The 17,500-nt window shown below is 51.1% G+C and overlaps 1 protein-coding gene across 3 annotated transcripts in view; it reads right to left on the reverse strand.

Moving 5' to 3' along the window:
• Positions 1–17,500, reverse strand: part of ncaph2 (non-SMC condensin II complex, subunit H2) — a 35,135-nt gene that overhangs the window by 15,607 nt on the left and 2,028 nt on the right. Inside the window, exons 2-7 of one of the 3 annotated variants that reach the window (XM_070554782.1) lie at positions 4,247–4,383; positions 4,042–4,143; positions 3,912–3,973; positions 3,755–3,833; positions 3,614–3,667; positions 2,567–2,643 (exon numbers count right to left, since the gene is read on the reverse strand). In XM_070554782.1, coding sequence (XP_070410883.1) covers positions 2,567–2,643; positions 3,614–3,667; positions 3,755–3,833; positions 3,912–3,973; positions 4,042–4,143; positions 4,247–4,354 — 482 coding nt within the window. In that variant the 5' untranslated portion in view covers positions 4,355–4,383. Of the gene's footprint in view, positions 1–2,566; positions 2,647–3,613; positions 3,668–3,754; positions 3,834–3,911; positions 3,974–4,041; positions 4,144–4,246; positions 4,384–17,500 lie in introns of all 3 variants that reach the window. The other 2 variants (XM_070554731.1, XM_070554758.1) reach the window with 2 other exon arrangements.

Below are 17,500 nucleotides of genomic sequence, written 5' to 3' on the forward strand. Positions count from 1 at the left end.
AGGAATGAGATTCAAAGCTGCATTACAGCTACTGGACAGGTGAGATCTAAGCCCCGCCCCTATTTACAGTGGGTTGACCTGGACCACTGAGAACCTTCACTAGCATATTGAGATTGTTATCCACACCTTCATCTCCTCACGCTTAAGCCTAATTTATACTTCTCTGTCTGAGTCAGGACGGACGCACGCCACGCCATTATCCGTCCTTGTGAGCCCGCTGGAGAGCCCTCACAAGGATGGACGAGTCGAGCTCTCTTTTCTAAACATCCGTCCGTTGAGACGGAGAACGCAAGTTTGTGATTGGTCAGGATGCCGCTGCCATCTACAGCTCCGCCATTGCGCCCTCAAAAACACAAATGGAGCCGAAGACATATAGCGACAGACACGGAGCAGCTAGAAAAATACTCGCGGAAAAACTCTAAATATGAACGTTTTATTCCCCGAGACTAGAGGAGTGAAAATATGCGCAAGCGTTTTTTTCACAGATGGAAATGACGGAAACGTGGGTTTAGAGGGGTGAGCGCATGAAGAGGTGGAGGATTAAAAAGTCTCTTAACCCAATAAAAACACACTATCCTGGACCGGACGCATGACAGGATACCACAGAGCAGTGCTACGCCCTCTGCTGTCCTGGAGGGGAACTGCTTTGTAACACTCCCCAGGGGATGGAGAAGTCTGAGGACAAAACGTCTCCGTCCATCTGTGGGTGTCTCTCCCTGGTGGAGCTGACAGAGAAGTATAAACCAAGCTTAGACTACTGTAACTCTCTTTTCACGTGTCTGAGCAGAACCTCCCTGAACCGTCTACAGGTGGTTCAGAACGCCTGTTCTCGGCTTCTGACCAAGTCCTCCAAACACACCCACATCACCCCGCTTCTCCTCCAGCTTCACTGGCTGCCAGTCAACTTCAGGGTTCATTTCAAGATCCTGGTTCTGGTCTATAGGGCCTTACATGGACAAGCACCATCTTACATTGGTGATCTTCTTAGTCCCTACACCCCCAGCAGGTCCCTGAGGTCCAGTGATCAAAGCCTACTGGTTGTGCAGCACCAGGCTAAAGGTCAAAGGTGACAGATCATCTGCTGCTGTGGCCCCCAGACTCTGGACCTCTCTCCCCCTGAGCCTGAGATCAGTGGACTCAGTGGTCTCCTTTAAAAAGCAGCTGAAGACTCACTTGTTCAAGCTGGCTTTTGTATGACCTTCTTCACCTCTCTCTCTTTATTCTGCTCTCCCCACCTATTCCACCTTCCTCAGGATCCACTGGTTTCCCTCTTTCCTGTTCACTCTCTCTCTTTCTTTACATTTTTTCTTTTAAATCCCAATTGTCTATTTTTGCTCATATTAAATATATTTTTAACTATTTTCTAAATTCTTTTTTATATTTTTACATTTTTTGGTTTTGTGAAGCGCCTCGTGACTTTTATCATGAGATGCGCTATAGAAATGATATTTTCTTCTTCTTGTTGAAGAAACCAGTTGGAGCCCAGTTTGTGAAGCGTCCCCAGTGGGTCGTAACAGATGGCTGCTCATACGGCGCTTTATTAATAAAATGAGTAGAACTTTTATATATTTGAACACACTTTTGTTTTTAGACTAGAAAGTTTTATGTCGTGCATCTCAAGATAAAATCACAAGGAGCTCCTCACGAACTAAAATAAATAAATGAAAAATAAAAAATGATTTTAAAACAGAAAAATTGGGAAAAGTAAAAATTGTGATAAAATCTGGGGAAAGGTATAAAAGAAGATGACTACTAGAGGTATCAGTGGATCCAGGGTAAAGGCAGAGATGGTAGAAAGAGCAGAACAAGGAGAGGGAGGTGATGAAGGTCCCACCAAAGCTTGAACAGGTGAGTTTAAAGGAGACCACTGATCTCAGGCTGGAGGAGAAGCGGGGTGATGTGGGTGTGTTTGGAGGACTTGGTCAGAAGCCGAGCACAGGCGTTCTGAACCACCTGTAGACGGTTCAGGGAGGTTCTGCTCAGACACGTGAAAAGAGAGTTACAGTAGTCTAAGCGTGAGGAGATGAAGGTGTGGAGAACTGTCTCAAGTTCAGAGCGGGACAGAATGGGACTCAGCTTCGCAACGTTCCTGAGATGGAAGAAGGAAGAGCCAACAAGAGAACTGACATGAGAATCCAGGGTGAGAGCTGGGTCAAAGGTCACGCCAAGATTCCTGACAGAAGGTTTGGTGTGAGAAGCAAGCTGACCAAGAGAGTCTCTGACTTTGGGAACCAGCTTGTCTGGGGCACAGATGAGGATCTCAGTCTGATCTTCATTCAGCTGAAGAAAGCTCCCACCATCCAGGTTTTGATAGAGTCTAAGCAGGTGTGGAACAGCTGCCACAAGCGCTCAATATGTCCGCATCGGCGCTTCAGGCTGCGAATGCAGTCGTTAAAACAGGGAGTAGGATTCACTGCAGCAACTGATCTGGTTCTGACACGACACATGTTGCTGTCTCCATTCAGGAGAGACGGTGCTAGTTAAAGTGAGTAGTTAAGAAATCTGGATCATTATCAGAAGAACAGAGTGGATTAAAAGTAGCAGAAAATCGAATAAAGATACTGACCTAGTGAGAGGCAGCTTGGCCTTGTCCTGTGTGTCAGGAGGAATCAGAGACTCAGGAGCCAAAGGAACCACACAGGCCTTCTGAAACCCAGAACTCAGTCAGACTTCTAGTGAGGACCCGTCTCAGGCGCCCGCGAGGGAAAACCCGTCTCAGGCGCCCGCGGGGGACCCGTCTCAGGCGCCCGGGGGGGGACCCGTCTCAGGCGCCCGGGGGGGACCCGTCTCAGGCGCCCGGGGGGGACAAGTCTCAGGCGCCCGCGAGGGAAGACCCGTCTCAGGCGCCCGGGGGGGACCCGTCTCAGGCGCCCGCAGGGGACCTGTCTCAGGCGCCCGCGAGGGAAAACCCGTCTCAGGCGCCCGCGAGGGACCCGTCTCAGGCGCCCGGGGGGGGACCCGTCTCAGGCGCCCGGGGGGGACAAGTCTCAGGCGCCCGCGAGGGAAGACCCGTCTCAGGCGCCCGGGGGGGACCCGTCTCAGGCGCCCGGGGGGGACCCGTCTCAGGCGCCCGCAGGGGACCCGTCTCAGGCGCCTGCGGGGGAAGAGTCGTCTCAGGCGCCCGCGAGGGACCCGTCTCAGGCGCCCGGGGGGGACCCGTCTCAGGCGCCCGGGGGGGACCCGTCTCAGGCGCCCGGGGGGGACCCGTCTCAGGCGCCCGGGGGGGACAAGTCTCAGGCACCCGCGAGGGAAGACCCGTCTCAGGCGCCCGCGAGGGAAAACCTGTCTCAGGCGCCCGGGGGGGACCAGTCTCAGGCGCCCGGGGGGGACAAGTCTCAGGCGCCCGGGGGGGACAAGCCTCAGGCGCCCGCGAGGGAAGACCCGTCTCAGGCGCCCGCGAGGGAAAACCCGTCTCAGGCGCCCGCGGGGGACCCGTCTCAGGCGCCCGGGGGGGACCCGTCTCAGGCGCCCGGGGGGGACCCGTCTCAGGCGCCCGGGGGGGACCTGTCTCAGGCGCCCGGGGGGGACCTGTCTCAGGCGCCCGGGGGGGACCCGTCTCAGGCGCCTGCGGGGGAAGAGTCGTCTCAGGCGATCTGAAAGGACTCAAACTCACCGTGTTGGAAGCAGACTTCTGGGAGTTTTCTGATGTCAGGTCCACATGAGCAAACTGAAGCAGTCAAAAATAAAACAAATTACCCAGAATTCACTACAAAGTGAGAACCAAACACCAGATTGGACTTGCTGCAGCTCCCACCTCAGACATGTCATCATCTTTATGAGTGTTCTGCGTTCCTCCTCCATGGCCCTCCTGAACTGCTGCTTCTCTGCTCCGTCTGGAAACAACAGAAGCAGAACCACAGGATCACAGCTCTGCTGCTTCGACCCGTTTACATGGTGAAGATGAAACTCACTTCTTGTTTCTGTCGTTGATGTAGTCCAGCGTTTGGAAGACCAGACTGTAGAGCAGCTCCACCTGAACAGAGAGACTGGATCATGAACACCTCCTTCTGGTGATCACATAAGCCACCAAACACCTACTACCTTCTTGCTGTAGATGCAGGTGGAGCCCTGAACCAGCAGTGCAGCCTCCGCAAAGTTCAGTCTAGTTTCCCCGCCATCGAATGTGATGCACATCTCATCTAGCTGGAGACCAGACATCCAAGTTATTTTGTTACTGGTTACCAGTAAAGCTGGCTCCATCTCCTCGTAACACCACTCTGGTCTAAAGAAAGGGGACAAGCGTTACCTCCTCCAGGTAGTCATTCAGTTCTGACGCCACGTCGATCTCCCAGTTCTTGGTGAGCTCTCTGATTGGCTGCAGCAGGTGAGCAAACTTGCTCTCTGTGGGCTCCATGATGTCTGAGGAAGCAAAGAGGAGGACTCCTGAGGACAGAGGTCAAAGCAGGTCAGCATCAGCAGCACCAACATCCACCGTAACACCCTACCAGTACCAGTACCAGTACCAGGTTTGTAATCAGATGCTTTCATTATTTAGGGTTCCAAAGGACAGAGAGCCTAGTGCTGTTGTGCAGGGTTCCTACAGGTTTGGTAGCGATGTCGCCACAATCCCCCGCGGTTGTGAGAAGCTTCACTCTGTGCTCCCGAGTCTGTGGTAAGTTACACTTAGTTCATTTGTACTGAGAGTGAGGAACATGAAGGCCGTTAGAGACACGTGTAGATGACTAAAAGAAGAAGTTACCCGTGTGAAGGAGAGCCTGGAAAGCCAGACACGACTAAACGGAGAGCTGGTGCCTTTTGGCCCTCACCACGCTCACTCCTACAGGATAGGCCTGCAGACTTCCTTCTCTGAGCTTCTCTGCAGACAAAGTTAAACACGAGCCTTAAGACCCGCCTCCCCTGCAGGGGAAAACTTCACTAAGTAGAAATGCAGAATTATTCAGAATAAAGTGACCAAGAGGCCATCCATGTGGTGGAACTTGATGTCTGTTTAATAAGGGTGCACCGACGAGTTCGGGCGGTCTGCAGAGGAGATGACTGATCATCTTTCATCACCCCTGGCTGGCTCGTTTGGGTCGCTCTAACGACTTCTCTACCAGATTAAATGATCTGAGCCACATTCGGGCCAGAACATCTCATCTAAGGAGTGTGAGTGTATTGTTCTCATTTCCCTGTGGTGATCCACCAGAAACATGCAAAAGAACCCTGCTGGGTTGTAGGGAGTTCTGGAACAGGAATCTGGGACCTCCTTTAACTCTGGGAATCTTAAAGCCCCGGCAAAAGTCCGGACTGGCGGATCTAGTCCTCGGTTTAGAAGCTCGGCTTTTCGAGTTAATTGAGGGAATTTTCTTTCTTCGTGCTCCGTCAGCCATCAGTAGCAGGCAGAGCTGAGGATTAAAGGTGTAGACTGTAAGCACGGCTGTTTTGCTTTAAAATATTAACAATGGGTTTGAACGGTATTTAAAACATAGAATTAGGATTAAACAAAGTGACTTAAAACTGTACAAAAGATCATTTTAAAGAAGTATTTGGTGTTTATGCGATTAAAGAAAATCACAGCCCTGACAACAAGGTAAAAGGTTGGTTTTGGTTAGGGATGGGTACCGAATTCGGTAATTTTTAAGGTACTGACCGAATTCCACAGTACCGACCGAGCACCGATTCACGTCATTTGAAACGGTGCCTCGTTTCGGTACCCGTACTTCACAACGAGAACTTGCCGCATGCACAAGAGCGTTATGTCATCGGTCGCTGCGAGCGAGTTGTAGATGTCATACGGGCAAAGTCTGTTTTATTGTGGTTTTCCTTCTAGTGTGGTGTGTTTTTAGTGTGTATTCTTTTTTATTTAGTTTAGTGCATGGAATGCTTTTATTTTGGGGAACCCAGGAAACTGGGAGGGTGTGTGATTTTATTTTGATGAGCTTGGACAGATGACATCCGGACCGGAGCAATTATCTGCACCGGTGGCAGATTAGGAGCGTCTGTTTTTTGGTGGAGACGGTGGCAGCAAGCAGAGAATCGCCGGGTGAAAGGACACCGATCGTCTGTGACGAGGCTTCATGGAGATGTGGGCAGGGTATTCCTCTGCCCTGGCGTGTGAGTAGCGGCCTGTGACAAGGTGTGACCCGCGGTGTGTGATCGAGCAGTGACTGCCGTTAAATTCACTGACAGGTGGACCCGCGACAGAGGAGGACGACAGCGTGGCGCGGTGACGCGGCCGAGCCAGTGACTGATCTGCAGGAGGAAGCGGCCGATCGAGGGAAACGGCGGTGCGGCAGACGCGCGTCTTGAAGGAGGAGGCGAGCTATCGAGGGAAGAGGAAGCGGCCGATCGAGGGAAACGGCGGTGCGGCAGACGCGCGTCTTGAAGGAGGAGGCGAGCTATCGAGGGAAGAGGAAACCGGCAGCGCGGCAGACAAGCGTCCCCAAGGAGGAGGAATCTGCCCCGCAGCGTCCAGATAAGGCTGCAGACTCTCCGGCCCAGTTCTGACAACCGTTTATAGTGACTGGCCTAACCTGGTTTTTTTAAATGATGTTTTAATTAGAATTTTCAATAAACCCCGGTGCGGTGGTTAATGGCTGATTCCTTTGATCTCTGGCAGACGCTCTCAATTTACCTGGTGTAATCCTACGGTGGGATTTTGTATTTGGTAGATATATAATATAGCCCACCCACCCGGTAGGAAGGTGCCACATTTGGCGTTGTTGGCAGGATCCAGGCTTTGGGAGCGGCTGTTGGAGCCAAATAAATTAGCCATGATGATGCCCGTTTACCCAGGGGCCCCTTGGCTTCCAAAATTTAAAGGACATGGGGAGGACTTAAAATACTGTGACTAGAAGGAACAGATAACCGGGTTGCTAGGGACACAGGAGTTGGCAGAACCCAGGAAGGTTGATATCAATCAATCAATCAATCAAAGCTTTATTTATAAAGCGCCTTCCGCAACCCTGTCAGGAAGCCCAAAGCGCTGAACATGGTACAGTTGTATGTAAATATATTGGATAAATCAACAATAAAAGAAATTCAAATTACAAAATACATAATGGAAATTACAAGATAGATGAAACATTCTGGTAAAGGACAAATGTGTGAAACACATTTGGATTGAGTGGATGGATTGAGTGTACCAATGAAAACTGTGGAATGGATTCAACATAATAGAGGGCCAAAATCAAACATGTTCTGGAAACGCCAAGCGGAGGAGGTGTTTTTAGGTGATTCTTAAAGACCGGCAGAGAAGGGGACAGCCTGACTGAGGGTGGCAACTGGTTCTAGAGTGACGGTGCTAGGACTGAGAAAGCCCGGTCCCCACGGGTACGACACCTAGACCGAGGGACAGCGAGCAGGCCTTGGTCAGAGGAGCGCAGAGCGCGTGATGGGGAATGTCTGTTCAGGAGAGTGGCCAGATAGGGGGGAGCACCACCCTGGAAGAAATGATAAACAAAGACGAGGATTTTGAATTGTGAGCGATAGCAAATCGGAAGCCAGTGCAGAGAGGCCAGAACTGGGCTAATGTGGTCCCGTTTCCTGGTCCCAGTCAGGAACCTGGCAGCGCTGTTCTGCACAACCTGTAGGCGACGCAGTGTTGACTGACACAACCCTGCATAGAGAGAGTTGCAGTAGTCAAGCCGAGAAATAACAAAGGCATGCAGTACCCGCTCCAGGTGGGCTCTCGACAGCATAGGCTTGATTTTAGCAAGGCGTCTCAGGTGAAAGAAACTGGACCGGATCACAGAATTGATGTGAGCGTCAAATTTAAGTCCTACATCAAGTTTCACCCCCAAACTGGTAACAACTGGTTTTGAGTATGGAGAAAGAAGGCCAAGATCAGCATAACGATCCACATTCCTGCTGTTGGGGTGAAAAACAATGAGCTCTGTCTTTCCCTCATTCAGATGTAGATAGTTGGACATTAGCCAAGACTTCACCTCATTAACACAGGAGACAAAGGACTGAATAGAGTGACCTTTCTCCTGACACAATGGAGAGTAAATCTGGCAATCGTCAGCATACAGATGGAATGATAGGCCATGTTTACGAAAGATTGACCCCAGAGGTAGCAGATAAATGGCAAACAAAAGAGGACCAAGGATCGACCCCTGTGGGACCCCCCAGCGGAGCCCCTCCCAAGAAGAAAAAACATCACCCAGTTTAACACAGAATGTCCTGTTTTGGAGATACGATCTAAACCAATCCAGAGCAGACCCTTTGATCCCAACCCATCGTTCCAAGCGATCGAGTAGAATCGCGTGGTCAACTGTGTCGAAGGCTGCTGTCAGGTCTAACAACAGAAGCACCACAGATGTTCCCTGATCTAGTGATAGGTAGATGTCATTTAGGACCCTCAGTAGAGCAGACTCTGTGCTATGGCCAGACCTGAACCCTGATTGGAAAACCTCAAACAGATCAGAGTCAGCTAAATGTGAGACCAGTTGCTGATAAACGACTTTCTCAAGCAGTTTAGATGTAAAGGGCAGGGTAGAGATAGGCCTGTAATTTTCTATCACAGAGACATCAGCACCAGGTTTCTTCAGGGTCGGCCGAATAACTGCTGCTTTCAAAGCAGCTGGGACCACACCTGTGCTGAGGCTCCCATTGATAATCTGACCAAGTGAAGGGCCAAGACATGGAAAGGCAGCCTTCCAGAGACGAGGCGGCAGAACGGAGAGCCAGATGGCTTCTGCCTCGCAACAAGCTTACTCAGCTCAGAGTATGAAACAGGATTGAGGGAGCTCAGGGTGGGTGGTGATGGAGGAACTGGAACAGGGTCAACACAGAGTTACCAGAAATAGATGCTCTAATGCCCGATACTTTATCAACAAAGAATCTGTGAAAATCTTCAGAGTTTCCAGCAGCTGTAGGAGACATGGTGCTAGGCTCCTGATACACCAGAACAGAGTTTAGTGTTTTGTAGAGAATCTTAGGATTATTGGAGTTTGTCTCAATGATGTCTGCAAAATAGGCCGTTCTGGCAGCCCTCACAGCATCCTGATAAGCAACCAGAGATGCTCTGAACAACTCACGCGAGACCTGTAGGCTATCCTTTTTCCACTTTCTCTCCGAGGATCTACACGCCCGCCTACAAGCCCGTGTGACATCAGAGAGCCATGGCTCCCTCCTAGGCCGAGACTTGCACAGTTTGAGAGGGGTAACCACGTCCAGCACCTGATTACAAAGTACATCAAAGTGTTGTGAATAGTGATCAACGTTAGATGGATCTGGGTTAAAGGTCTCTAACCTTACAGACATACAGTCCACAAACTTTGAAATAGTGTCTGCATCCAGGGCTCTGAACCTAGTAGCGGGAGCTTCACACACAGGGACAGGACATGGCAACGTAACATCACAGAGTATTGGAGAGTGGTCAGAGAACACAGGAGGCAAAGTCACAAGGTTCGTGACGGGTAGACCATAAGAGATAACCAGGTCCAGGGTGTGACCCCTGGCATGAGTTGGGGATGATACCCATTGAGTTAGATTGAATGAATCTAGCAAATAAAAAAACCTTTAGCAAGCACATTGTCAGGACAGCAGATATGGATGTTAAAATCACCAAAAAATAGGACATAGTCATATTTTAGGATGCAGTCTGCCACAAGATCACAGAAATCATTAAGGAAGTTAGAGTCAGTCTTTGGAGGCCGATAAATCAGCACGACGAGCAGGCGGGGGGAGATGCACAGTTCAAATAAGCACAGTTCAAAGGAAGAAAATGACATGGTGGGTGTAAGCTGTTTACAAGGAAAGCTGGATTTAAAAACAACAACCAGCCCTCCACCTCTGCCCCGTGGTCTGGGGGTATTAAAACACGAGCAGCCAGGTGGTATGAGCTCGAGTAGGGAACTTGTGTCGCCAAACGGGATCCAGGACTCACAGATGCAGAGAAAACCCAGGTCATGCTGAATAAAAAAGTCTCGAAGAATAAAAGTTTTGTTCAGCACAGACCTGGCATTGACCAAACCAAACCGGGTCTGCAGCGGGGCTGCAGCACCAAGATCGCGCACGGACCCAGTCCCCTCGAACTCTGTGCCCGTAACCGAGCGCAGATTCTCCCAGCAAACCCCAGTCTGGCGAGATCTTCGAGCCGATCGGCCGTGGCGCGGTGCCGGTTCACCCTCAGAGCCGGCCGAGTTCCCTGGGAAGGGCGCCGAGTAATCCAGGAGACATCTCGGAACCATCGGGTCAGAAGCTGGGCCGGATCGGGCCAGCCGCTTGTTCAGGGATCCAGGCCGACGTCTCACGCGCCGGCTACCTCTCTTTCCTCGTCTTCTCCGATGCTTCCTTCTCGAGCTGGGGCGGACAGAGGGCCGACACATCACGGCTTGGGTGGAGAGAGCACGCGGGCAGTTCAGCCAGCAGCATCGTCCGTGAGGTTCATGGCTCACACAGCCCGGTTCCCAGCGCGCGCTGCCGGCGACATCAACGGAAGGACGAAGCCTCAGCAGCGCAGCTCGATCATATGTCAGCAGAGGATCCACACCATTCAAAAAAGGGATCAGCGACAAGAAAAGTGCACAAAAGCCAATAAAACGCCAATAAAATCCAATAAAAAGCAAGGTATCAGTGCGTAAAGAGGACGAGCAGCTCGCAGCGTGACCGTGCGCAAGCGCCATCTTACTCTCTCTTTATTGTATTGGGGCGCTGGCTGTATTGGGGGCGCTGGCTGGGGAAGCCAAACGTCAGGTCAGTGTTTTGGAAGAGAAGGAAAAAAATCAAGTCCGTAAAATCCTTAACTATTTAGATTCCTTGTATGGAGACCGCACTCCAACCGCGGTGTTAAGGTCTCAGTTTTTCGGTTGCACCCAGAAGCCAAGTGAGACTGTATCTTCTTTTATTTTGAGGTTGCGCGAGCTACATTGTAGGTTGCGGCGACATGACCCCGACGACTCCCCCTCAGATGTAGCCTTACGGGACCAGCTGTTGTTGGGGTTACAGGAGGGTCCCCTGGCCCAGGCCTTAAAGGTTTATGCTCACCGTAACCCTGAGGGGGATTTTGCTGCTATCCGTCAGGAGGCACTATTACTTGATGCAGAGTACGGAAACACGCCGACTGAGGCGACATGTTCAGCTGTGAGTAACCCATGTGCTTCCCCCAAATCATCACAGGGACCTGGCTGGAAGGAGGCCCTAAAGAGGGAGATTATGGAGGACGTGAAGGCGCAGATGGGAGAGCTTACCCAGGAATTGGTGAGGGAGGTTAAATCACTTCTCCAACCCGTAGCAGTTGCTCCACAACCCTCAAGGTTTGAGAGGGAGAGGCGGCGGTCCACGTCATATGCCAACGACCGGGATGCACAAGGTCGACCAATCTGCCACAGATGTAGACGTCCAGGCCACATAGCCAGGTTCTGTAGGGAGCCAAATGCTTCACCGCCTCCTTTAAACTAACCATCCCTGCTGCTGAGGTCCGGGGGGTAGGGGTGGCTGATTCACCACCAGAGGGAAAAGGGGCCACTGAGACGTTTGTTGGACAAAGTCCTACCATAGGGGTGACCATTGAGGGAGTCCAGCTCCAGGGGTTGCTGGATACGGGTTCCCAAGTAACTTTAATGCAACAGAGTCTCCTAGAAAAATATTTTACTGGAATTAAACCTGAGAAGACCCCTGTATTCTTCCAATTGAGAGCAGCCAATGGATTAGAGATCCCCTATACTGGCTATGCAGTGTTGGACTTTGAAGTGGAGGGCATTAGCATACCTGGGCGGGGAGTTATTATTGTTAAGGATGAACATTGTACACACCCGCTCATTATAGGCATGAACATTGTAACTGCTTGCTGGAAGGCCCTGTTTAAGAGTTCTGCAGCGGCTGCCCCATGCCCATCACCGATAAAGCATCAGAAGGCCTGGAAGGATGCTTTTGCAACCTGCAGGCGTATTGAAGCTACTGTGGCCGAGGATGGGCTGCTTGGATTTGTGCGGCTGGCCCGTCGGGGCCCTATAAGGGTCCCACCGAGAAGTGAGATGCTGGTTTGGGGCCGGGCGCGGAGGGGCCCACGAGGAGCAGACTACTGTGCCCTGTTAGACCCGACATCAGAGACCAGTAAGGTGGGCGTGGCCAGGACACTGGCCATTGTAAGAAATGGCAGAATTCCGGTGCGTGTTTGCAACCCCCACCCTTACAGCCTGTCTATTGGCCGGTACGAGAAGCTGGGAAAGCTGTACCACATGGATGAGACGGATGTTCATGGACCTCGTGATCTGAGCCTGTCCCTGGAGGAGGACGGAGCGGTTGAAGTGGCGTTGGTGGATGCAGCAGTGCCTACAGAACAAAGTGAGCTTCCACAAAAGGTGAGAGATTTAACTAACCGGCCAGATTTGTCTGAAGCTCAACAGGAGGAGCTGTGTGCCTTGCTGCAGAAGTGGGAAAAAGTTTTTGCGAAGCATGATGAAGACTTTGGGCGGACAGAGGCCGTAAAACACCAAATCCACACTGGTGGAGCAGCACCTATTAGGGAGCGATATCGACCTCTCCCTCCCCTCATGTACAGAGAGGTGAAATCCCTGTTGTCAGATATGCTGGAGAGAGGAGTGATTAGAGAGAGCTGTAGCCCCTGGGCTGCACCCATAGTCCTGGTGAAGAAAAAAGTTGGAGATTCTGTGTCGATTATAGGAAATTGAACGCAGTAACTCCTAAAGATGCCTTTCCTTTGCCTAGGATAGAGGAGACTCTGACCAGTCTGAACCGAGCAGAGTGGTTTTCTACCCTTGACCTGGCCAGTGGGTACTGGCAGGTTGAAATGGATCCTCAGAACAGGGAGAAGACTGCTTTTACCACTCCACTTGGGTTGTTTGAATTTGAACGCATGCCGTTCGGATTGTGTAATGCCCCCGCCACTTTCCAGCGACTTATGCAGCAGTGTTTAAGTGGTCAGATGGCAGAGTCACTGTTGGTGTACTTGGATGACATCATTATTTACTCACCCGATTTCTCCTCTCACCTACAGCATCTGGACGGGGTACTCCAAAGGCTGTGGCAGCACGGATTGAAGCTACGGCTGGACAAGTGTAAACTACTGCAACGTGAGGTGAAATTTTTGGGCCACGTGGTAGATCAAAGAGGGGTAAGACCTGACCCAGATAAGATCTCGGCGGTGAGGGATTGGCCGCCCCCCTCTACTGTGCGACAAGTGCGGGCCTTTTTGGGACTGGCCGGCTACTACAGACGCTTTGTAGCGGGATTTGCAAAAATTGCCCGGCCGCTGAATGCACTGCTCGCTGGCGCCCCTATTAACAAGGGGACGGAGACCCGGGCAGTACGGTGGTCCCCTGAGCACCAAGTGGCCTTTGACGCACTGAAGACAGCGCTTATCCAGGCCCCAGTCCAGGCATACGCTGATTATTCGTTGCCATTCATTTTGTACACAGATGCAGGTAACCAGGGGCTGGGAGCAGTGCTGGCTCAAGTACAAACGGGGCAGGAACGTGTCATAGCCTATGCTAGCCGTAGCTTGCACCCAGCTGAGCGTAATGACGCGAACTATAGCTCCTTCAAATTGGAGCTTTTGGCACTCAAGTGGGCAGTAACCGAGAAGTTTAAGGATTATTTGACTGGTGCAACTTTCTCGGTATATACTGACAATAATCCTGTTGCCCATCTGCAGACAGCCCGCCTGGGGGCAACGGAACAGCGCTGGGTTGCTCAGCTTGCCTCTTTTAACTACAGCATCAAGTATCGTCCCAGGAAAAGCAACACGAATGCTGATGCCTTGTCCAGGTTCCCAGTGCCCACCTCGGATGATGAACCCTCCGATGCGGAGGCTGCATTTTCGGCAGCCGTGGAGCTCGCCCCTGATGGGGGAAGTGAAGATTGGGCTGATGGTGAATGGGAGCTGGCTCAAGCCAATGACCCGGATATCCGGCTGGTTAAAGAGTACGTGGACCGACAAACGAGACCCTCGAGAGCAGAGCGACAAGCTATGTCCCGCACGGCCCAGAAGTTGCTACAACAGAAGAGGCTTGTGAATAAGGGCAATTTACTGTGCCGGAGGGTGATCGAGCCCCGCACCAATGAGGAGCACTATCAGATTGTATGTCCCAGCTCTCCACATAGAGAGGTTTGGATGAGAATCCACGAGGCAGCTGCCCATGCTGGTGTGGACCGGACCCTGGCCCGGGTCAGACAAAAGTTCTACTGGCCAGACCAAGAGGGGGAGGTACGTCGTTACCATCAGGGTTGTGTCGCCTGTAGTTTACAGAGAGAGAAGGTAGAATTGAGGGCTCCTTTGAACCCTGTGGTGGTGTCCTACCCCTTAGAAGTGATAGGGTTAGACTTCTTATCGCTTGGTCGGCCTACTGATGTTTTCCAAAACATACTTGTTGCTACAGATCTGTTCACCCGGTTTGCTTGGGCCATCCCTACTAGAGATCAGACGGCGCAGACCACAGTGAGGGCTCTGTGGACGCATGTAAGTCAACCTTTTGGCTGCCCAGCCGTTTCCATTCGGATCAAGGCCCTAACTTTGAGTCTGCCTTAATGAAGCAGCTCTGTGACACCTATGGTGTAACTAAGAGTCGCACAACGCCATACCATCCAGCAGGGAATGGTGGTACAGAGCGGTTCAACCAGACATTGCTAGGCATGCTTCGCTCATTGGAGACAGCCAAGCAGAACCGCTGGCCGGAATACATTTCTGAGCTGGTACATGCGTATAACAACACAACACACAGCTCCACCGGTTATGCGCCCTCTTTTCTCATGTTTGGCAGGCATTTGAGACTCCCAGTAGATCTAGAACTGGGGGTTGGCCCCCAAGAGGTATGTCACGAGCTGAGTGGGTGGGTAAATGAGCACCAGCGGAGACTTTCCACCGCTTATAATATAGCGGGGCAAAAGATGAGCGAGGCAGCTTCTCAGTCGAAACAGCATTATGATAAGAAGGCCAAGGCCATGCCCCCTGCTGCCAGGAGAACGAGTGTGGGTGCGGGAGAGAAACAGGCAGGGCAGAGGGAAACTGTGTACATGGTGGGGAAATGATCCTTTTGTGATTTTGGACAAGGTGGGAGAGACGGGGGTGGTTTATCGGGTGCAACCTGAAAAAGGTGGTCGCCAGCAGACGGTGCATAGGAATGCATTGAAGCCGTGTACAGCACCCCCGTAGACATTTTACCACCGGTAGCGGAGCCTGAAGCAGGCCGTCAAAGGCTTTTAGAGACTCTAAAGTGGCCGGAACCATTGTTCTATGGGTTTTTTCCCCTAGCTCCGCACGGGGCTCCCCAAGATGGACCACAGGAAGCAGTGCGGCGCTCTGCTCGGCCTAATTTTGGCAAGCCACCAGACAGGTATGGGGATTGAACTGTTCACGTCACAGGGACTGACGACGTCAAGAAGTGGGGGGATGTCATACGGGCAAAGTCTGTTTTATTGTGGTTTTCCTTCTAGTGTGGTGTGTTTTTAGTGTGTATTCTTTTTTATTTAGTTTAGTGCATGGAATGCTTTTATTTTGGGGAACCCAGGAAACTGGGAGGGTGTGTGATTTTATTTTGATGAGCTTGGACAGATGACATCCGGACCGGAGCAATTATCTGCACCGGTGGCAGATTAGGAGCGTCTGTTTTTTGGTGGAGACGGTGGCAGCAAGCAGAGAATCGCCGGGTGAAAGGACACCGATCGTCTGTGACGAGGCTTCATGGAGATGTGGGCAGGGTATTCCTCTGCCCTGGCGTGTGAGTAGCGGCCCTGTGACAAGGTGTGACCCGCGGTGTGTGATCGAGCAGTGACTGCCGTTAAATTCACTGACAGGTGGACCCGCGACAGAGGAGGACGACAGCGTGGCGCGGTGACGCGGCCGAGCCAGTGACTGATCTGCAGGAGGAAGCGGCCGATCGAGGGAAACGGCGGTGCGGCAGACGCGCGTCTTGAAGGAGGAGGCGAGCTATTGAGGGAAGAGGAAGCGGCCGATCGAGGGAAACGGCGGTGCGGCAGACGCGCGTCTTGAAGGAGGAGGCGAGCTATCGAGGGAAGAGGAAACCGGCAGCGCGGCAGACAAGCGTCCCCAAGGAGGAGGAATCTGCCCCGCAGCGTCCAGATAAGGCTGCAGACTCTCCGGCCCAGTTCTGACAACCGTTTATAGTGACTGTCCTAACCTGGTTTTTTTAAATGATGTTTTAATTAGAATTTTCAATAAACCCCGGTGCGGTGGTTAATGGCTGATTCCTTTGATCTCTGGCAGACGCTCTCAATTTACCTGGTGTAATCCTACGGTGGGATTTTGTATTTGGTAGATATATAATATAGCCCACCCACCCGGTAGGAAGGTGCCACATAAACAGAGCAGCATGGTAGAAAGAACTCACGCTAACGCTTGGGTCCACTTCACTAAATGTGATGGGTAACTGGGTGATGATGAAACCAGCGACAACGATCTAAGTGAGACATCCTCATCTTAATCTGCTCCGGTAGGTAAATAAAATGTTTACGATAACGTTAGCTTTATATGTTAGCTTCCGTTTAGCTAATGGTGCGTTCGCTTTTCCCTCGGAACTCCGAAATTCCGACTAGAAGAACATGAACGCGCTCTAAAGTTTGGCTTCACTTTACTAAATGCGACGGGTGAAGATGAAACCAGCGACAACGATCTAAGTGTGAGGCATCATCGTTTAAATCTGCTCCAGCAGTTAAATAAACTGTTTAAGATAACGTTAGCTTGATATCTTAGCTTCCATTGCTACCAGCTAATGGTGCGTTCGCTTTCTCCTCGGAAATTCTAACTTCCCAGTAGGAAAAATCAAAGAAAAAGGACGGCAAAAGGAATGAAGATACACAGTAAATTTAGTTCATAGTAAAGATGTTTGCTTCAGTTTAATTATCAGCTTATAAAACTACAAGGACGATGTTAAAATACAAACAGTTGTATGTTATTTATCATGATATTTATCAGATATGGTTATATATTGAGAAAAATGTATATTTAATTATAAAAGAGAATTAAAAATATTAAACACTCCAAAGTATCAAATTGGTACCGTTAAGTACCAGTATCGATTCCTAGGTACCGGGAATTAGTACCGGATCGATTCAAATGTCAAAGGTACCCATCCCTAGTTTTGGTAGAAGACCTCCAGAAGAGCCTGAGATAAGAGGCCGGCCCTTCAGAGGGGATATATGGAGGGCCAGACCCACAACCGAGCACGCTGTCTGCTCGCTACATGGTGCCACACTGTGGAGCTTTTCTAAAGGGGTGTCCTGCTGAGATTTAGTGGGAAGAGAAAAAAATAAATATATCTGAGGTGAACAATCCTGCATGGAAAGGGGAACACGGAGGGTCCTGCCCAGTGGAAGACTCCGGGTGAAGGGAACTGTGGTTTTGACTCCTGAGACAGGAGAATTAGATAAAGTCGTACTTGGGTAACGCCTTTTGGGCGGAGTACAATACTATGGTGGAGAAAAACGGATAATCCATTACCTCCGGTGGCCTGAAAGGGCAAAGTACTTCCGTGTGAGCCCAATACAGACAGCAAAGGAAATCCTGAGCTATGATTGGACGGGTCTCTCCCTTCAGGCCACATGGCTGAGAACAAGGCCACATATAAAGGAATGTGTA

The sequence above is a fragment of the Nothobranchius furzeri genome, chromosome 1, assembly GCF_043380555.1.
Source record: "Nothobranchius furzeri strain GRZ-AD chromosome 1, NfurGRZ-RIMD1, whole genome shotgun sequence".
NCBI lineage: Eukaryota > Metazoa > Chordata > Actinopteri > Cyprinodontiformes > Nothobranchiidae > Nothobranchius > Nothobranchius furzeri.